Source organism: Trachurus japonicus, chromosome 3 (assembly GCF_045865225.1).
Source record: "Trachurus japonicus isolate A0001 chromosome 3, Traja_1.0".
NCBI lineage: Eukaryota > Metazoa > Chordata > Actinopteri > Carangiformes > Carangidae > Trachurus > Trachurus japonicus.
In genome coordinates this window covers 36,726,883-36,749,262 of record NC_140909.1, presented here as the reverse complement: position 1 = coordinate 36,749,262, position 22,380 = coordinate 36,726,883, and the positions used below count along the sequence as shown (strand labels likewise).

The window sequence follows — 22,380 nt, the reverse complement described above, 5'->3', positions numbered from 1 at the left end:
CTGGAGTGCTGGCTGAGACCAGACACAGAGCAAACATTGCACCCAATTTAAAAGCTTTCCTCCTGTTGTTTTTGTGCAGCAGCTCTCAACTCGTGTTATAATTTCCGTCGTCAAAGAGGCCTTGAAGATAGTGACATGTAAATTTTGTCATCTGTTCATGTTCGTGAGGAACTTTGCTTTAGTCTTTGTGGATTGAAAATTTATGAGCATGAGCAGTTGGCATAAGAAGACACATCTGCCTATGCAGACACCCAGTGTCATGTCAACGCAACCATTTGCACGTCATACAAGTATTTCGTGCAGATTGGCTTAAGGATTTAGGGAAAACTAAGAATTGCAATAAATTAACCTAACCTAACCTAACCTAACCTAACACCTCAACTTCACACATTTGCACAGAGTTTTTTTTGTGTTTTTATACCATAACTCTTAACTTTTAACACATTTGCTTTTTGGCATATTTTGCATTTTAGTTTAAAGTGGTTGCACATAATTTTACTATTTGCATTTTTACCGTCTCATACAGTAAGTTTATAGCCTGGCTAACACCAGACCTCATCTCAATGTAGATTGAGATTCGGTCTGGGAACCACCCGTTCATTTTTTCGTATTTAAGGCGTGGTTTACAAAAGCCCAGAGCTATTTATTGGGCGCTATGAATGTCTATCAAATACGTCTGTAGCTTATAGCCAATTCAATCATATCCGATGACGTATGTAGAGGAAAAAAACGCTAAATGTTGCTCTTTTTTCAAAATAAGCTTTCAGTCTAAACTACTTAAAAGACTTTGCAACGCTGCATCGAAACGTAAAGCATCTGCTTTCGCTCATTTGCAAAACTCTGATCTGCACACATCAGTGAAGATACAATATGCTAAAAAGATAAAGTGTTGTGGCTGTCTCTGTCACTTCTTTGACAGTACTTTGCTCGACAGCTTGTGGCGGAGTGTTTTTATTGAGCTCATTTCCTGTTTTGAATATCTACAGTACATACGTCAATAAGGATTCTACTCCAGCGGGGACGCTTACCGTAAACTTTGTGACAGATTAGTGCGCCACTCTCCTAAACGGACTCATTTGAGTTTGGACTTTTCTCCATTAAGTCTGCTGACTGATTGTATAACGCCGCCAAGTAGCAGCTGATTTGTCAATTCCCTGTCTGGCTGGTGTTTCCCCTTTGCCATCTGGACTGAATTTATCCTCCTATGTCATCAGTCGACAGTTGACAGCAAGGCTCCTGGAAACATAGCTGCGGAGGTCCATCAGTGGAAAAACTGGAAGTCTCTTCCAGAGCTGACCATCACTTCACTGTGCAGCATCAGCAGGACACGTGCTCCTCTGCACGTGTACATGCCGTGTTATCAAGCTGAAAGAATTTCAGGAATCCAAAATGTAAACTACAGCTTGAGCTTCAATTTGTCAAAATCATCCGTTATCTTTGTACAGTGTGCTTTCATGGACATTTGATGGATCTTGTATCTCAGACTTGTCAGAAATATCGGTGGTCAGCCAGACTTTTCCTCCTAACACTTCTTTCTTTCAACAAATCCAGAAATTGTCCCTTTTTCAAATTTCACTAGTTTTCATCCACACAAAGTTTGTATTTCACAGTGTATTGTTGCAATTATTCCTCAGATCAACTGTATTTGGGTTCAATCCCCTCTTCTTTGTCACGTCTTTTGAAATTTCAGCACCTTTGCGTCAGTCTCCCTGGAAAGCTTAGTGATTATAATGATTGGATTTTTCATTTCTTTGGCAAAGCCAGAGCTGCTTGGCGCTTCAAATGATACTGAAAGCAGTTTGAGTATGAGCTGGCAGAAAGGACATCATTTGACAAACTGCTGCAAGGTTCAGTAGAACTTTGGGAACCTAAACTTGCTCATGGAAAGAGCTGAGTTTGGATAAGTGTGAGGAGGGCCCGCAGCGCTCTGGTGAGAAAACACTGCTCACTCTGTCTACAGCAAACTCTGAATTCAGAGGTTGGCTGCACTGTCATCCAGGTCTGTTTCATAAATAAAGGCATGTTTGTCAAATTAATAGAGGGTGGAGTGGGTTATATACACACATATATATGCAAATCATTGGCTGGAATATATCCGTCTAGCAGGGGAACCGTTTATTTTTTATGCTCTTAAAAATCGTTGGTCTCTAAGAATATTTACATAATTTAAAAAAACTTGTCACTCTTCTTTACAAGTAAATCATTTATATCTACTTTAGTTGCTACAATACGTTGTAATCCATCCCAGAAAAAAACAAAAAGTCTGATAAAAGAAATGTTACAGTTATCAATTTAAATACTGAAAGATAGTTCCCAGACATGGTGCAATGCCTGTTAAAAACTAGTAATGTAGTTACTCTGGCTAATTTACCTCAGCAAGTTGTGTAACAAATTATCACTAATGAATGAACAGCATGTTGCCAGTATGGTCATGTAATGGGTTCTATGTCTTCTCAAGAACACAAATCATTAGTCATTTGTACTTGCAGCTGTTTACAAGCTGAGTTGAGGGTGAAGAACCTGGGTTGGTAACAAGAGCTGTTAATCTGTGTTCATTTACACATTTATTAAACAGAGACCAAGCTGTTAATTATTTATTACTCTCAGTGAATAATGAGAAAGTTAATGCTGCTTTATTTAGAAGCTGAGGAAGTAGTCAGTTCTTTTACTCAGGTACAAGTTGCAATAAAGTAAAAAGTGCTTTAATGCCATCAGTAAAATGTATCTTAAAGTGGAAATATCACTTTTTGAAGGCTCCTATCTGGGTGTTTGTTTTGCCTTCCGGCCCCAAAATGTGAGAATTGACCAAAAAATCTGTAATGTTCAGGCTCCAAAGGTTGAAATCCATGTGGTTTTACGAGCTGTTCCCTCAGTTAATGTAACTAGGTTTCAAATTTTGTATAATCCCACCCCTACCTGGGACCGGTAGGAGGGGTGGGGCAAGCAGTGGTTCATTTGCATTTAAAGGGACAGGCACTGGAACCAGCCGTTCTGAACAGGGCTGTTTTGAGAGTAAGAGCTGTGATGTTTGATCCTTGAGGTATTTTGACCAAAGCCTGTCACAGACATGTCTTTAAGACACCTCAGAACTATTTTAATTTGTGGAAAGGGGGCATAATATGTCTCCTTTAAAGTACTCATCACGCAGAAGTGGCTCTTGGTAGGTGTTGTACCTTTGTACAGTATAGTGCATTACTGGATTATTGATGCATAGAAAAGACAAATGGACTTTACTGATCCCAAATTGTAAAAGTCTCTTATTTCTGCACCTGAATAGAAAATAATAATGCAAGAAATGAAACAACAAATAAGAAAAGAGATCAAATGGCTGCTTTAAAAAAAACTCCAAACTCTCCAGTCTCTTGCAGTGAAAGCTCTGAAATGTGGTCTTAGTATAAACGAATGCTTTAATTTAGTTTATAAAATATATTCTGTAAAAAAAACAAAAACAAAAGCACTACTCTGTGCCCCTCCGGCCCTGAGCCGCTCCACTGTGCATTCCATAGACGGCCCATTGAAGTGAGCTGATCCGAGCTGTGCGATAAAACTTGACCAAGTCAAAACAAGAGCTCTGTGGATAAGCACGGCGATTGAAGCAGAGCTTTGAAGGCGCTCCCAGCTGCAGAGGAGAGTGACGCAGCCCTGCGAGCTTAAACAGAGCACAGTGAGGGCAGAGCCAAACTGCCATGAGCTGCCTGACAGCCACAGGAGCCATGGCTTCAGGTTTCCTCATCTGGAAAAGCCACTGTAACAGACCACAACCGAGGGGGGAGGAAACGGGGGGGAGGGGATTATGCACATATACTATCTTGTCAGGCTGTCAGAGGTGTTCCTTCATACACATGCCAGCACAGTCCTTCCTGTAAAAAAACCGCAGCGATTTTATACAAATGAGCTCACACCAGAAACTCAAGGCCGTCTCATCTTGACTCTTTTGTCGCTGTCTTTTCCCTCTTGCACACAAATACGTAAAAAAAAAGAAAAAAACATATGCTAATTGTGACATGGTATCTCTCTTAACCACAGCTGGGAACTATGCAAGAGAGAGGGAGATTGATTTCTCTCTCTGTTCCAGAAGAACAAAAAAGCGGTGATGGATTTGCCTCTGGCGAATTAAGAGTGTTACGTATCGGACAACTGTGAGACCGGAGCATTATGGGCTCAGCCCCATCCAGACCCACAAGCCTAGGTTTATTGCTGCAGGACACCGAAGGCGGCATTAGATCACGCCAGGCCTCAGACCGCTCATCCAACACCGCTCACTCTACTTTCGCTTTGTCCGTCGTTCAGTCATTTTCTTCAGTGTTTTTCCAGTTCGTTTCCTCCACTGTCCATCTGTAAAGCTTTAACACTAGCTTAGGTAGTCTGAGGACATTAATCACTGTCTATGATTAGTCCGTTTGTCTGTGTTACAGATGGTCTACTCCTCAGGAAGTCAAAGTCCTGCAGTGATGAAGGAGATATTCAGATCATTTACCTGCAGGAGCAGTGCAATTATATTTTAACAAAGGATCGAGTAGCTACTTGTATATTACAGTATAACTACACCTACAATGTAGTGATGAAGCCACAGAGAATTAGCACCCAACTCTGCTGTTTCTACACAGCTTTATATCTTTATCGTCTTTTTTTCAACCCAAAGTCGCACAACTCATCTCGTAGTCTTTTGTAAAGTTGTCAGAAAAAGTTCCAGCTCACTATCAAACAGCAGACAGACAAAGGTAGCTGAGGAGCAGTTAGCAGCTGTATAAAATATTCCAAGCAGCTGATGGATATAATAAAACATAGAATAGAATAGAAATAGAATAAAACAGAGCTAAAAGGATCCTGGACTCTTTGTCTTTACACACTGAGCAGATATAGAGCATGTGTCCACCAGGTCCACCTTTTAGCTCCGTTTTTGGTCTCCACCCACTCCTGAGAAAAAAGATATCTGGTTCCATTATTCCCACCAGCTAGCCGCTAACAGTAAAATAAAGAATAGATGCTGCCCCCAGACTCTACAGAGAGGAGAATCTTCATTAGCACGAGCCGCCCACATCACACAGTCATTAGAGCCATCATTAATGTAGAGATAGCAGTTTTAATCTAAAGAGCAAATGTGTCAAGAGTAAAAAATAGAAAGTAACTAGAAAAAGCATTTCCAAGAATGGAAATGGTGTGACTGCTGATAGCAACTGAACGCTGTTGCAGAATTAGCAAATAGTGCAAGCAGTGATCACCATACAAATGTTTGACCATGGTCGGAATCGAACCCACAACCTCATGGTCATTAGACTTCCACTCTGCCTCTAGGCCACGGTTCACACACAGTTGCAGAGCACTGTCTGTTAATGATCTGCACTCAACACAAGAAAGTATATGAGAGTCAAGTGAGAGTCAAGCTTGAATGACTTAGAATGAAAATTTCTGTGAATTTCAGGCTGAGAGCAGCAGTTTCAACATGAAGCAAGTTATCAGAAGTCAACAGAGGACAACTGGGAAAATAATTCACTATAATTGTTGTTGAGGCAAGATTTGAACCAGCAACCTTCAGGTCTCCAGACCAGCAAGCTAACCACTAGGCTACAGACAGAGACAGTATGTGAGGGGTAAAGAAAACCTTTGATAAGAGGATCACTGGCTTCTGCTTAAAAAAAAAAGTAAGGAATCGAACCCATGACCTCATGATCAATAAACCTTTACCGCAACCCTTTTCGGCCATTTTAAAACCAGCTCATTAGCCATGCACATTAGCAATTCACCTCTGGGGGGTGGGCGGAGACTGCGCTGTTTTGCACCCGCCCAGCCACCTCCTCGTACCCCATCAGGGTGCCAGGTGAGCTATACCTGTTATACCTTGACAGCTACACCGAGCTGCCAAGGCTTTCACCTCTGAGCCAGATGAAGAACGGGGTGGGAGCTTGTTAGCCTCGTAAACCAGCCTCTCGCGGAAGTGCATTTCATTTCATTCCGAGGGAGAGTCTGGCCTCATCCCCATTCTAAGCGTTTCGACTGAAACCCTCAGAAGGCCGAGCCAATCAGCGTCGCCGCTGTGATTGACACAGCACGTTGGCCAATCAGGGACCGACTGGTGCAAAGCCCCGTCGCTACACCAACTTGTTGATTGGCTGAATGGGGTTGTCTGTCAACGCTACTACCAAAGATATTAAACCGTCTTTGCTACTACTCCCGCCCTGCTGCCGCCCCACCCCAAATGAAATGAAATGAAATGAAATGCATTTCTGCGAGAGGCTGGTTTACGAGGCTAGGAGCTTGTAGCATTAGTGCCCTCCCCTGGAGCTGTGACACGTCAGCTCCAGTCTCCCTGAAACTGCCAGTTTGCGTCTGCCATTGGTTCACAGCAATTTGAAGGCAGAAAAACTCAGAAATGCAATTTTGCACTTCCTTTTCTGCTGATATGTGCTCTAACACAAGAAAAATGCCACAGGAACTTGTGAAAAGCACGAAAAACATGATTTTCATGGGAGCGGGTCTTTAAAGTTCAAAGTTGCTGACACACTAACAAGACTGCTCAGGTGGGATTTGAACCAGTGACCTTGTGGTTAGATGGCAGGAACCTTATCCACTGGGCTATTCCAACACTAATAGTGAAGTAGAGGTTTGATGAATATGAGATTTTTGTTTTCTGTTGCAGAATTAGCAAATAGTGCAAGCAGTGACCACCATACAAATGTTTGACCAAGGTCGGAATTGAACCCACAATCTCATGGTCAGTAGACTTCCACTCTGCCTCTAGGCCACACTACACACAGTTGCAGAGACTGTTGTCTGTTAATGATCTGCACACTGTCAACATCAAGAAAGCTTGAGAGTCAAGCTTGAATGACTTAGAATGAAAATTTCTGTGAATTTCAGGCTGAGAGCAGCAGTTTCAACATGAAGCAAGTTATCAGAAGTCAACAGAGGACGACTGGGAAAACAATTCACTATAATTGTTGTTGAGGCAAGATTTGAACCAGCAACCCTCAGGTTGTCAGCCCAGCAAGCTAACCCCTAGGCTACAGACAGGGACAGTATATGAGGGGCAAAGAAAACCTTTTATAAGAGGATCACTGGCTTCTGCTTTAAAAAAAAACGGGAGTGGGTCTTTATAAAAGCATCATAAAAGAGCCATTAGAAGTTTGTCTACAAATCAGAATTTGAATGAAGTCTCTAGCAGAAAGTACAACATGAATGAGGCAGGAATCGAACCCATGACCTCATGATCAGGAAACCTTAACTCTGCCACTTCGCCACAGAGAGCACAGACTTAAGCATGTTGCCATTGTAATTTGATGATGTGCTGCAAATGGTGGCACTAGCAATTAATGCGTCTCTTAACGACCACCTGTAACCAATTGAGGGTGATGGAGGGGAGCAGAATTCAACATAACATAACAAGATTGCTCAGCCTGGATTCGAACTAGTGACCTTGGGGTTGGCAAGCGGACACCTTACCAACTGGACTACAAACAGAGTTGTGAATAAGAGAGGTTGAGACTTTCATGAATGTGAGATTTTTCAATGATGCTTAAAATAAGGAGAAATGAATATATATTAGCCACACCAAGCAAGGAGAGGACTTTTTTGTGACCTGTGACTATTTTTTGGTGAATTAAAATGATTTAAAAAGCACTTAACAGCAAGTTACAAAGTTGAGCTCCTTCTCCTGCTGCTGTGAAAAAAATGCATTGAGCTGTATGAGAGCAGAGAGCTCCCTGGCTGCATTTAAAAAATATTTTAAAATTATTATCTAAGTCTCTTTGCATTTTTGACCAGAATTTTAGCCAGAAGACAAGTGTGGCTACAAAACTGGAGAAAATAATTTGTCTAGAGTTTAATTTGTGGCCATGCTGACAGTTTAGCCAGAAAAACTCTAGAATGTTTTTTTGCCTCTCTCCACTCTGACACCACTCTAGGTCTGCTCGTTAGACGCAATACACACCCATTATAAAGCTGAAAAAAATCAGAAAAAATTAAATATTTTAAAAAGTATAAAGAGTTAAAAAGAGAAAAGTAATGCCGATAAAGTTTAAAAAAAGCTGCACGTTTTGATATATGAATTGTTGAAATAGCACAAAGTATGAAGGACTAGAAGAAGACCGTAAAAAGGCGGAAGAAAATGGCCAAACAGAAGAACAATAGTGTGACTGCTTCAGCAGTCACACTAATTAAGCAGAGTGGCCACATTTTCTTTATTATTCTACATTGTATTCTGCATCTTTGTTATTAATGTTTAACATATACAGGTAGGGAGATTCTGTACATTGACCATATGTTCTAAAAATTAAAAAAAAAATTCTTCGAAGGAACTGCAGCTGTCATAACTGCACTGGAGCAAAGAGCAGGATATTTCTTACTGAAATGAAGGGGATGAACAGCGAATAGTTAATATTGCTAGAGAGCCTGAGTACATGTACTTTCCCACCGTGTTTTATCGGCTCTAAATCGGACCAGATTCGAATCTACAGCCGCAGTTTGGATGACAAGGCACCTCATTTGCTCTTTTGATCTGCAGCCAGCGTGAGCAGAGAGACTAAAAGGGAGCTTCCTCATTATCCTTTGCTCATCGAAGTTTGTGATCGGCCTAAAGTTTAAAAACAAGCACGTGCGAGCTGATGATTACATGATCGGGGAGGCAGATAGTCATGCAAAGTTCTCATCTTTTTTGTCCGCCCCCGCGGCCCCCCGCGGCGCGAAACCCCACTTGACAGCGGGCGAACGTGATAAGTTTTCACAATGAGAATGTGGCTGAACTGCAGCCAGGACTTCCACAGCTGATGTATAATGCACACTGCGACCAAGGCTGCAGCCTCTTTTGTCACCGGTGACACCCTAAAAACCATTTGAAGGGCCGGAGCAACCGCTGTGCACCACATCCAGGTCCGGTTTCACAAGAGTAATTGTAACATTCAGGTCTGACCTTAGCCCCAGTTCCTCATTCTCAGCCTTTGTTTCTCTCCACCCCTCTTAACAAGTTTTAACAAGCGGGGGGTTCTTGACCCTTTGAACTGTGCAGCCAGATACTCATTGTTTGTGACAACAGCCTGGAGGGAGGTCTGCGAGTCACGATGACGGCTGTGTTTCTGACTGATGTTGCATCTGCTGTGTTTTGCGCCTCTCTGCCCTGCTGCTTTAAAAATGTATAGTTTATATTAAAAAACAAGTTGGAAATGTGCTTGTTGCATCTGTAAATCTCCCTGGCCCTGCAGAGTGGGCAGCCATACACACACACATGTTAAATAATGATAAATTATACATGGCACCAAGCGAGCTCGCCCTGTGTGTCCATCGTGAGTGAGTTTCAGCCGTGTAATCTGTTTTGCGACGCAGCCATTAGGAAAAGTCGTATTTGTACTGAGAGGAGACGCGAGGAGGAGCCACGAAACATCAGACAGGTACACAACCTCCTCAGTTAACCCCCCCTCCCCTCCTCCCTCCCTCCCTCCCCCTCCTGCAAATGTACTTAGCAGCTGTTTCTGTAGAAGTCACTGGAGAGAGACTCCATGGAAAAAGGAGTCGGGCCAGCTGGGTGGAGAGCGGTGGGAGGATTTTTTCCACTTCTGTCTGTCTGATGGAGACATGCTGATTTCTCTCAGCGAGCTATTCATCTTGGAGTGTGCAGAGTATCGCATGCAGTGGCAAGCTGCAGCATTTATAGATGAAATGGCTTTTTAAAAAGCAAAGCAGCCAGTAATAGACTTTGAAATTTATTGTTTCCCTTTTTTTTTTTTTTTTTGCAGCACAACAAGTCTGAAAAGTCACAACTACAGATTGAAAATAGGTCTGATTCATTGGAATGTGTGCGTTCACACTTAACTTGATTTCCTTCACCCACAGTGAAACACTTTTCCACACATTGTTTGACTTTTTTCTTTATTCCTCATGGGGGACGCACAAATAAAATAAAAAGAAATGTCCCACAACTAGGCAATGGTGTTGCTCTGTAACTCATCCCTGCTGCACAGCTCACCTGGGCCGAGCAACAGGGATAATGTTGTTGACACAAACACCGGCATCTTTGTCGGCTTCGGAATCCGAATGGTATCCATGTGCTGTTGTCGTTCATGCTTGTGCGAAACCCTGCCAGCATCCCCCCCAGTAAAATAGTCGTCAGGATTTATTGATGCGGCATGGCGCGCATTAAAGATGGGAGCCATGCAGAAACTCACGCAGCGGGCTCAGAGCGGCTTTTTGTAACGGACATCGAGGAGAAGGAGGAAAAAAACAAATGGAACATCTGATAAAGCTTGTGCTGCACGGCTGTTTGTTTGTTTAACGCAGCAGCCAGCATGTTAGGACAGAGATGCTTGTCTGATGGAACGGCTTCATGTTCACACATTGCAGACACAGCTTACTTCCTGTCAGACAAACAAACAGAACCATAATAAACTACAGAATGGACATGTGGGGGGAGGCTTTTCTTTTCTGACTTTTTTCCCCCCTGTGTCTTCATTTTCAGAGCGTTATTACTGGGACTCCAAACTGCGCATTCCCACCGCCGACTACCAGGAGGTTCTCCACGACGATAAGGCAGCGCTGGCCTGGCTTCTGGCCCTGCGCCGCGTCGGCATCGTGTACCTGCGGGGGGCTTCGACGGACCAGGGCCAAGTGGCCAGACTGGCCGAGAGGATCGGCTACCTCAGGCTGACGTTCTACGGGTGAGGCTGCGTGACGTTCAAAACCCATTTGTCCTCCTGTCTCCCCCACTGTTTAATAATAATCCGACTCCTCACTAAATCTGGAGCCGTCGAATTTTTCCACTGATCATATTTTAGCTGGAGCAGAGCCTGGGGGAGCGTTATTAGTAAAAATTTAGATAGAAAGGCTTTTTATTTACATCTCTTTTCCAGGGAATCAAACACTGCAGCCAGGTTTTTGATGAAGCATTCTCACTTTACAACATTAATGTTTAGGAAAATGTGCCCACCAGTCAATTATCTGCAGCTTTGATTCATGTAGCGAAGTGGAGAAGCTTGGAGAGTGTCTGTTGGCCCCTTTCATCACACCAGAGTTCATCCCTTTGACTTATTGCTGCGCTGATTACTCGAGGATAGAGACGAGGAAAACAACCTAAAAGCATTCCAGCTTTTTTTTTTTTTTTAAGCTAGAGGAATTACCTGGTGCACTCAGTCAGAACAGAGGTTTGGAGCGTAAAGCTTTTCCACTGCCAGGGGGATGAGCTCATACTCGTGGAAGTAAAGAGACTGCAGACTGGAACTGAAGGCCCCCGCCATCAGAGAAACTCGGCTGTTTTACGAGTCGGGCATCCAAACGAGGCATGCAAACAGAACATGGGAAGATAACTTTACCTCATTAGTGCTCGACTCGCGCTGCATCTCAATGAAGTATCTACTTCAGAGGCAACAGCCTAAGCATTCCTGTGAAGCTGAAGTTTCCCCCCTCAGGGATCCCTGCAAAGGTTCATCTCATCTCAGCCCCCGTTTTCTTCACACAGCCCTAATTGTCGCCGCTGATCTTCTGAAGCCAAAGTTAAATAATTAACGTGGAGTTCATTAATGAATATTATCTCTGTCCTCAGGCACACGTGGCAGGTCCAGGACAAGTACATGGCCAACAACGTGGCCTACACTTCAGGAAAGCTCAGCCTCCACACCGACTACCCTGCTCTTCACTTTGCACCCGGAGTGAGTAAAGTCTGAACCCGATGCTCTGTTTAGAGGGATAAACTGAGATGGTAATCACTTATGAATTTATACGCCGCTGTTAAAAGTTTGTTTAGACTGTTGGCATTTGGCTTTTAATGTCGTTAGAGCCGTAAAAAGAGCAGCATTTGTGCAGCATGTGTGTTTGAGTGTGTGTGCGTGTGGGGCCTGTTTTAGGTGCAGTTCCTGCACTGCATCAACCGGGCGGCGGAGGGAGGGGAGAGCGAGGCGGTGGACGGCTTCCACATGGCCGAGCAGCTGCGGAGAGAAGACCCAGAGGCCTTCCAGACACTCACCTCGCTCCACGTGGACTTCACCGACACGGGGACGGACTACTGTGATTTCATGCTGCAGTCCAAGAAACGCATCATAGAGTGAGTGGAGACGAGCTGTCAGATCACATTATGTTGTTTCGGAGTCTCTTACTTACAGTTTACAGTTTAACAAGCAGAGATATGGAAAAAAAAATTAATATGACAAGCGCCGAAGAAGGATGCAGTGGTTTATCTCAGCAGTGTGTGATTCTAGATGAGACATTGCCATCTGCTGTTCAGAGTCGTCATGTGCACCGATGCTCTGCTGGGCCTCTCAAGTCCAGTGGAAAGGAGAGTGTCAAGATGTTTAAATTCTTTGCTAGAAAAGATGGTTTTTAAATAAATAAATCAGGATTTTCTTGTCATTCCTGGATCCAATTCATATTTTCATAACTGATCAATCCAGTGTTTTTCAACCATGGGGTTGAAAAACCCCATGGTTGAAAAAAAAAGATTACTGATAAAAATATTTAACTAATTATTATTCTTTTAAAATTATGATAAAAACAACACACACAATCTTAAACAACTGTATTCTATAATTTCACTTTCTCAAATATAAATCGAGTTTAAATAAAAAGCAAATATGTGAGCTGGCGCATCTTGATTGGGTCGCCAGAAATTTGTGATGTCAAAATGGGGTCACAAGCCAAAAAAGGTTGGGAACCACTGGATTAATCTAATCATTATTTCCTTGATGAATAGTAACATTCCAGAGAAGAGTGAAAGATGCCGGTTAACTCTGTCAATGTCACTGGGGACATCTTTAACCTGTTTCAAAGAAAAAATGAAGTATCAACATATCAGAGGTGCCCAAACTAGACAGCAAAGAAGTAATGAGTAATCTACAGTATAGAGGGTATGCGTTTATGTCACGTTGCCCTCGGCAACGCCCCGTTCGATCGGACTGAGTGGCAAAACAAGCGTCCCTCAACATGCTGGCGGATAGCGGTGGACTCATAAACTGGATAAAATATCTTATATCAAAACAAATTGATGTAAAAAGGAATCAACAACCAGCTCCCCAAAACCGTCTGCTCCACTGACACTTCCTGTAACACACAGTGTGACCGCGGTACCTGCAGAGTGACTGACAGGCTCACTGTTACTGTGCAGAGGGACCAGATTACAGCTGTTACTGTCGTCCTGACAGTGACTCCCGACACTTAAACAGGAGCTGCTTTTATTCTGAAAAACTCTGACCAGTCAAACTGTAGGATGTGTTAGAGGACTAATTTATCTGTCTAAACATCACAACTATGACACCTGAAACGGTAAACACAGCTGATCGATCGAAAAAAATGACCGCTCCAGTGAATTTACTTTCCGTCATTGAGAATAGGTTCTTGAATGTAACTCGGTCAAAGTGAGACGTATCCTCTAGATTTCTAGCAGCTCTGTTAGGTCATGCTGCTTTACATGCTGGCAAAGTTAGACATGTCAGACTTGTGTGGGCTCGGAGAAAATCGCTCCGTTACTTGCTCATTTTTAAACTTTGGTGGCTCTGCCACTCGTCTTTTTGCCACTCAGTGGATGTTCCACAGCGACTTGCGAGTACCGTGACGTCATGTGCATACCCTCTATTAATCAGTTAGTTGATCAGCAGAATAAAAAAATATATAAATAAATGTAAAAACTGTTTAAGCTCCTCAGATGTGAAAATCTGCTGGTTTTTATAGTTTTCAGTCATTAGTTGACATTTAAAGGCATCAGCTTGGGCCACTCCATCATCTAAAATCTTTTTTTACAGCCTGAGTTTCATGTCTTTTTATTAACTTGTTCCCATGAGACAAGTAACTTGAGAAAGTTTCTCTCAATGACAAGTTAAAGTGCCATTTATCTTCCCTGACAATGAGCTGCCAGGAGTCCATAGAAACGGGCAGAATGTCTCTTTCTCAGTTAGGATCACAGAGAAGGTAGTCATGGTCACAACACGTCACCATTTAAAACTGAAGTGACACAACAGAGAAAAGCTGAGAAAAGCACCTTTGTGTTTTAACAAGCACTCATTCTGGGTAAATCAAATAGGAACCACCTAGACCGGTCTCAGAGTCAGGGGAAGGTACAGTAGCTCTGAGTACCTGGCAGCTTCATGGGGAACACACCCTAAATCCTTTTTATACCAAATGAATCCCTAATGTAAAATAATCAGCAGGTGCAACACTAAACTCTGACATGTTCTCTTGGTCAGTTCTCAAAAAATGTTGCCAGATAATATTGTTTCATTTCCAAAACTCATTCAGAAACTCATTTCTAACCATGTTCCTCCCCTCGTCTCTCTGAGCAGCACTGATTCTGAGGGTCGCGTTGTGAGGATAAACTACAACAACGCCACCAGAGACTCGGTGCTGGACCTGCCCCTACACCAGGTCCAGCCCTTCTACAGAGCACTGAGGGCATTTGTGGATCTCATGAACCGGCCAGAGAACGTGGTCACCTACACAATGGAGCCAGGTCAGTGTACCGTCCTCTGCCAGTGTAACAGGTACTGTATGAGAGGATCCATCAGTACACATGTGAGAGAGGCTACAGTGATGTGCAACAACATCTTTGTCATCATCAAGGTCACAGTGACACACAGCAACATCTCTATCACTGGAGCCAGAATCCAATTACCCACGTCTGATAAAAGACAGAAATAATCACTGTCACACTTGAATCATGATATGACTGTACAGGACATGAACATGTGTCTGTTGACAGCATCCTTCCTGATGACGTGTGTGTCCTTAATGTTGATGAATTAGTTCACTTCACACACAGCAGTTCTACTTCCGTCCAGTTCAAATGAGTTAAAGGTCCAGTATGTAAAATGAGGGGAAAACAGTGACATGTAGCATTCCAATTCTATTATTTATCTATTAAATAATTGTATTATTTATTAATTAATGTGAAACTCTTGAAACGTGCTCTGTGGTTGGCTGGATTTTCCAAGACTCTCTAAGCAGCCCTTGCTATATGTATATATAAAAGAAGAATTATAAGGCTATGAAAAGCAAAAAGATTTTATTTTATAGCAATTATACTACATTTATGCAGTAGTATATTCAGATTTTGCCAATAAACCTTGACAAATATTACACGCTGGACCTTTAAAAGCTCAAACAAAAGAAGAGCAGTGCACATTTTAGTGCTTTGTCTTTAACTGGGCAGCTTCCAGTTGTTACACACTGGTTGGACTTTTTTCTAGCATCATTACAGTAGTACTAGTTGGACCATGTTCCACAAGATCTCAAACTGTCAAACCAGACAGACGCCGTGTGGATCCAGGTTCCTGAGCTGACCAGATTTCTGCCTGATCATTGACATGCAGCTTAAGGGCCGTCACAGAGATCAACAGTTTAATAACTCCTGGACGACGTATTTCTGGATGTATGACAAATCTAAAATGTAATTGGACTGGCTGCAGCAACAGGTCGCTGCAATTTATGTCAGAAATTGGAGTCATAACACAGTCCACCTGAGAGTATTGACGTGATATACATATTTTTTACATTCAGAGAGACTCACAGTTTACATTGACATCATTATGCCTGGTGTTCATCATAAATAATCATCCATGAAACTACTTAAAAAGATAGTTCAACATTTTGGCAAATTGGCCCATTACCATAATCCCTTTAGTCTTACAGTAGGAGTAGGTTTGTTACCTTTAATTGTCGGTGCAAGGTATTTTTAGAACGGCGGAGCAGAGCCGCAAGCTGCTCAGAGCTACGCTACGGAGGCTAATGGGATTTCTTGGTTTTCGTAACGTTCTGTCATTATCTTGGATTGTGTATTTGATGAGTTTGATAAGGGAAACCAAGAAATCCCATTAGCCTCTGTAGCGTAGCTCGCCATTCTAAAAATAGCTTGCACCGACAATTAAAGGTAACAAACCAACTCCTAACGCTATAGGGATTATGCCAATTTCCCAAAATGTTGAACTATCCCTTTAAAAATCATAGATGAGAGACACTTTTTATAACTGCAGCCTTGGACTCATCAGACTTCTTCAGTATCTCATTGATGGTTATCAGAACAAACAGGACGTGACCATGGATTCAGTAGATTTAATTTCTGTATGTCAACATAAACCAATAAGGAACTGATTGAACGGTGTGTTTATCTGTTCTAGTATGAAAAGTAGATATTTGCAGCAGTGTCCACTCCAAGAATCATTTAATTAACAAACAACATGGTGATGTGGTGTCACAGCCTGTGTTAAACAACGTGTCCTGCTGCAGCAGCTGCTCCCAGGTGTCCTGTGCTCAGGCATTTGTTCCTCTTCATAGGATTCAGGCTTCAGCCAGTGTCACTTGTGTTTCACTTGCTCATTATTGAAATCCCTTTTTAATGATCAGAGGTCATGCTATCAGATTTTTTTTCTTGTCATGCTCATAAAGTTTGGTCTAACTGTGTTCACACTGCAACACAAGAAGAATAGGTGGGTTTTTTGTTTTTTCTGTCTTATTCCATATTTACATTAAAACTCTGGAAACACTGAAAATTTAACAACTCAAAATAAGTTTTATACTCGGCCGAGGTGTGTTGACCAAAATAAGATGCAGGAAAGTTCAGTGGAAGCAGACTTAACTATTTACAGATAACACCTGTTGATCTACTGAAGAGATGAAGACAGTAACAGAGCAGTTCCTCAGACAGATGTGCTACAATTTTATTTTCCACACTGTTCTGACTCTTCCCAAGTTTTCCTCCCACAACATCCACTTAAAGAAGAGTTGGATAGAAATCAGGGTAACACTTTATAATAAGTACACTATTAAGCATTAGTTAAGCTTTAATGAATTCATAATTTATAACACATGAATACTCATTAGTATGTAGTTTATAAATACAGTTACAAATTGATAAGCACTAACTATACTGTATCTAAAACGATATACTAGGGAGTATTAATGCGTTATAAATGAAGAATTCAGTATTTATTAATGCTTAACTAATGTTTAATAGCGTGTACTTATTATAAAGTGTTACTAAAATCAGTGTTTTCACTGATTAGCTAGCTGAGGCTTCACTCTGATACCCAGCAGCTGACCCTGACTTCTCTGGATGAGGTGACAGAATAAACGTCCTCCTTTAGACAAACCCAGGATGAAGTGAAAAGTCCCTCACACCTTCTCTGGTCTCTGTCTCTTGTTGTCCAGGTGACCTGGTGACCTTTGACAACTGGCGTCTGCTGCACGGCCGGAGGAGCTACATCAGCCGCCCGGACAGGCTGCGGCACCTGGAGGGCGCCTACCTGGACTGGGACGAGGTCATGTCCCGCCTCCGGATACTCCGCAGCTGCGTCCATGGCAACGAGTGAGCGCTGGAAACTGAACCAAATTTTTGCAGAGAAACAAAACAAAACAAAAAAGCTAGATTAAATTAAATGTTGCTTATAAAAACGGCGGGACGAGGAGGGCAACGTGCAAAGAAACAAAATTATCTGACACCAGGTCAAGAGCTAAACCTGTGACAGGAGGCTTCTCCTCCGAGTTCAACTAGCAACGCTGCAATGCAAAGGTTAAGTTTAAAATAGTCAAAGTGACTACACATGTTTTTATAAACTTAAATTTGAGTTTTATACGTTTCCTGGCTTCTCCACATTATGATCATCATATTGAGTTTATAAAACTTCAACGACTAACTAATCATTCCTGCTTCTCTGGACAAAGATTTGGTTGAAGACATCCTGGCTGTTTCTGAGATCACTCCTATTTACAGATTCATGTTTACTGTCCGCCATCTTGTCCCATTTCAGTGTCTTCCTCATTATATTGAAAAAAAATATTTAAGAGCTGCATATCTCTCACTTTATAGAAGTGAGCAGAGAAGGAGGCAGTGATTTCAGACTCAGCCTCCACGTTGGTTGTGTTATAAACTTTGAATCCATTTAGGTTTCACCCTCTTTGCTGCTTGGTAGCTACTTCCTACCTCTTCCTCCTGTGCCTGTGTCAAGGACGTGATGTCCCTGACTTCCCTTCACTCTGTAGAGCTGCAGTCTGAATTGAAAATTGCCTTAAGCCCCGGTGCAGCAGCTGCACCACAGGTGGTCATATGTCGTAAGTGTAACTGTTCAACCAAATTACCAAGACTGTCAAACAGAAACATTTGGTTTTATCTGCTGAGGTTTTGAAACCATACATTTCTAATTGTATTTTTTTAATGTTTTAGACAAAATTAAAGATGAGGTGATTTAGAAAATGAACAAAACACAGCATTACGTTAAAACCAGCCCTTTAACTTGGCCAGTAAAAAGCTGATGATGTGGTTTTCAGATTTGAGCTACTTGAAACTCCTGCTGGAGCCTGGAGGTGGGTGGCGTGGACAGACCGGTGTGTGTGTGTGTGTGTGTTGATAGTTCCTGCAAAAACTATTGACTGTGCCTTCTGTGGATTATGCAGAGTAACTATTTATACAAAGATAAAATGCTGTTGTGCCATTTCCCAGTGTTTTGAGCAGCATACATTACATTTCTGTCACTTCCACTCCACTGGGCTGTGGGGCAGCAGGAGTATCATAAATACTCAGATACAGGTAATCTGATCTTTAAGAAAAACATAATTGAAACAGTTTGTTGGTATTTTACAGTGCCAGTTTCTGATTGATGAGTTTTTAAAGCTGCTAGAGATTGATGAGCGCTCTGTGCTCACCGTTGTTACTGTTAGAAGAATCTGCATTTAGATCTCCTGTAGCCAAAGAGCCCAGAAAACCTGTTCAGGTAAAAACCAACTACCACTTTATTTGATGCATTTAATGCATTTTTATGTACATAATATTTACATTTACTCATGTAACCCTGCAAAAAAAAGACAACATGGATGTACTCTCTCCATGGCAACAATGATCAGCTGAGGTCTGATCCTTGAACCTTCACTCTGGTCGACTTTGTATTTTTGCGCATCTGATAATGTGTCTTAAACCTTTCAGACTATTTTACAACCATGTATTTTAAAGCTGGTATGTTTCTCTCTACTGTTAAACCATGTGCTAAAATAAACATTTAAAGCCTCCACTTGTTTGTGCATATTGATTTTTTTTCCCTTCATGCAGACAATGAAGTACACAGAGCTTCATTTGGGACAACTTTATTATATTGCCAAAGCTGTACATATTCTATAAATACCTTTTCAAAGACTGGAATACTTACACCTGGCATCTCATTTCTTATTTTTTTTTCCTTCTGTTACAGCAGCTCACCAGTAAAATGACAAGAGATGAGTTGTAATAATCCAGTTTAAAACAAAAGTCCTTTGAACTTAAGCAGAAAGAGCCACGTCCTGTTCCCAAAGCTGGAGAAGCCCGTTACTCATGAATGGACCAGCATCTTCTAACTTACTAAACATAACAAGCGTGTCAAAATCTAAATAAAACATCTTCCAGTGATAGAACTGTACCGATATTGCTGATCTGAAGAAGAAACTGTTCACCACATGAATGCACGCACACACACAGACACAGACACACACACACACACACACGTACACTCCTGCTGTGAAGGTGAATGGGGCCAGTGGTGGAACCAGCTTCAACACTACCAGGGAACACAGACAACATTAAGACTTGGTGTTCTCCTCGGGGAGCAGAGGACACAGCAGTAGGCTTAAACACGTCTGAATGGTAAATCAATAATCAATCACAGGGTGGAAAACTGTCGCTAAGAGGTTTTTTTTTTTCTTTTTTTTGTTTTTAAACTTTTGTTGAACCTCATTCAGTGATGTTAAAGCAGGTATTTGTCTTTGGCTGCTACAGCACTTGGTCACAGCAGAGTAAGCTGTTTGTTTTTTTTATGTCAGTGCATCGACTGAGTTCTCAGATTCAGCTTGGAACAAGTTACATTTAACTGAGAGATAAGGAGGGGCATTAAAAACCATTCTATGACCAGACGATGAATAAATAATGACCAGAACATCCGGTTGTGGAGTTACACCTTGTACAGGTGGTCTGTGCTGAGAGAAGAGCCTTAAGTCTCTGGATTCTGCTTTCACTTGAATAACTGAAACTACATACAACTACTACACAAAGTGTCTGCTAAGTGAGTTTGTTTTGATTACAACCAACAATGAAAGCCTTGGAGACATTTGAACACTGGTTTTTGTTTGAAGTTTTCCTGCTATGGTGAAAACAATGCGACATGAAACCAGCTGCATTCGGGTGCATCAGGTTTTTACAAACCTCCAGCTGCAGATCAACGTCACCATGAGCCACTGACCTGCTTTATAAACTGGACGACATCAGTAATGACCAATCGACCACAACCTGCTGTTGCTTAAAAATCACCTGCTGTGACATCACTGATTGGGGTGTGTGGCCTGAGCGCTCCAAAAAGGTTTACATCCATAGAGCAACAGATGCTTCTCTCCAGCCCTTGTGTGATTTGTAGTTGATTTACCAGAGAAAGACAAACTATAAACAGTCATGTCACACTGAGTCCTCATATTCACATCAATCAATATATACTTATATTAAAAAAAAAGAAGTTCTTTCTTACATTCGTCACTCTGTGAAAGCCAGTGAACTCAAGAAAAACCTGGCTCTGGCAATGGCTAACTACTTATTAAGTATTGCACATCTAGCAAATGAACAATATGTAACACTTTTCAGAGAAATGTACAGTCAATATATGTATATATTAAATAAATACTATATATAGAAATATATATAATATTTATTTTTTCATCCTTGTAATAACATGCAATTGATAACAACAGACCACGGACAAGAAATGTTACAGCAGAACTAGAACAGTAATTGAGCCTGTGGGGCCGGGCTAGGGCAAGAGAACACGTCTGAACACTCACAGTATTTCAGGGTTCAAACACCGTTAACAAGCGTTTACATGCGGTGCTCTGGTGCAGTGTACAGTAGCGTTGTCAGGGTGGGACGTCCTGCACTACGAGAGGGTCTCTTGTTTTTTTTATCACCAGATTCAAACTGGACGGACTGGACTTTTACAGTAACCACATAATCACAGAGTAACTCACACACACAGTGGTATGGAGACAAGAGGGGAGCAGGGGGGGGGACGGCTATTGTACTGTAGTGAAAGTCAAGGCTGTGCACGGGACCTGCATGCACTGTGTGCCTCGGGGATGTCCCTCACTTCTCCTGTCTGTACAAACAGTTAGGGGCGGAGGGAGGTGGGGAGAGGGAGGGGGGGTTAGAAGACTTTGACGCAGAGGAGGACGGCTTACGGGGAGTTGATTCTCCCGAGTTAAGGAGCAGGCAAACATTTAGCTAGTTGGAATGATCATCAGGACGACAGCGATGAGGGGGCTGGGAGTATTTACACGACATCACAGACCAAACACGTCTACACAATAAGATCTACGTAAAAGGGGGGGGGGGGGGGGCTTAGGGTTTTATGTACAGGAGGAGGAGGGTGGGGGGGTCGGGGGATCGTGTGCTTAGAGTAAAGTTAGGGATTGTCAGAAGTCTGTGGTCTTAGAGCTGAGATGCCGTTTCAAGTAGAGAGGCACACCAAGGATGGGGAGGGGAGAGGAGAGGAGGAGAAGGTAGGGGAGGGGGAGAGGGAAGAGAAGAGGGTGCGGAGCGTAGACTAGCTAGGAAGGGGCCTCGGTGACAGGATCTTGGGTTTTCCTTCCGCCTCCTTCCCCTTCACTGCCGCCACGTAGGAGAAAAGGCAGAGGACCGAGTAACAGATCTGATGTGCCTGCAGAGGGGAGAGCAGACTGTGAGGGGAGGGGGCCGATCCAGGTGTGGATCACATCTGTACCCGGCTCAAAATAACACACAACAAAAGACACAGTGTCGTCTCAGGCCCGACGCAGCATGGTCGTGATGCGAGCGTGTGACTGAGGGGTTTCTGACCACTAACGCTCTGCCGTCGTGCCGGTAACATCCCGGCAGAGTGACAGTGAAGATCTGAAGTCAACAAGCACAGCTGTCGGGTAAACATGGATGTAAACAACGCGCGATTTAAGTTCCACGAAACCTGGCTCTGCACTTGTTTAATGAAGGAAACTCATTTGTCAGAGATCAGTGTGTGTTTCTGTGAGTCACACTGAATGTAAATAACTGGTGTTTAAAAGAAAACTCCACAGGGCACGGCTCGGTCTCGTGCTCTTCGTGCCGAGTTCCTCCCAGTGCCAAAATCCTCAAGTTTCCTGAACTCAACTTAGAAAAAACCCACTGATCTATCAGTGCAGTGAACGCCTCATCGACCGGCAGCTAAACTCCACTTATTTCCACAGGATCTCCTGGTTGGTTCATTCTTATTCTTGGTCATTAGCATCACTCAGCCTGTCTGTGTCTGCTCCAATCAGCACTTCTCATGTCTAATCTACAGAGCTGTATGCTGGGTGTCATTTCCTACAAGTCTCATCATCAATCAGCCGTGACTCTAAGTCTTATATACACTTTTATTAGCTGGAACAACTGACATGTCAAATAAACTGAGAGACAGACTAATA

General features: G+C 42.5%; 2 protein-coding genes across 50 annotated transcripts in view; one reads left to right on the top strand and one right to left on the bottom strand.

The window, feature by feature from the left end:
• bbox1 (butyrobetaine (gamma), 2-oxoglutarate dioxygenase (gamma-butyrobetaine hydroxylase) 1) overlaps positions 1 to 17,271 on the top strand; it is a 33,308-nt gene extending 16,037 nt beyond the window's left edge. The window contains exons 4-8 of the mRNA XM_085772198.1: positions 10,445 to 10,643; positions 11,525 to 11,630; positions 11,826 to 12,022; positions 14,250 to 14,416; positions 17,110 to 17,271. Of these exons, the coding sequence (XP_085628324.1) occupies positions 10,445 to 10,643; positions 11,525 to 11,630; positions 11,826 to 12,022; positions 14,250 to 14,416; positions 17,110 to 17,270 (830 nt within the window). The 3' untranslated portion in view covers position 17,271. The remainder of the gene's footprint in view (positions 1 to 10,444; positions 10,644 to 11,524; positions 11,631 to 11,825; positions 12,023 to 14,249; positions 14,417 to 17,109) is intronic.
• A 3,326-nt stretch (positions 17,272 to 20,597) lies between these two features.
• madd (MAP-kinase activating death domain) overlaps positions 20,598 to 22,380 on the bottom strand; it is a 56,370-nt gene continuing 54,587 nt past the window's right edge. For 45 of the 49 annotated variants that reach the window (XM_085772181.1, XM_085771939.1, XM_085771920.1 and 42 more), the window contains one exon: positions 20,869 to 21,620. In XM_085772181.1, coding sequence (XP_085628307.1) covers positions 21,507 to 21,620 — 114 coding nt within the window. In that variant the 3' untranslated portion in view covers positions 20,869 to 21,506. Of the gene's footprint in view, positions 21,621 to 22,380 lie in introns of all 49 variants that reach the window. The other 4 variants (XM_085772045.1, XM_085772074.1, XM_085772192.1 and 1 more) reach the window with 2 other exon arrangements.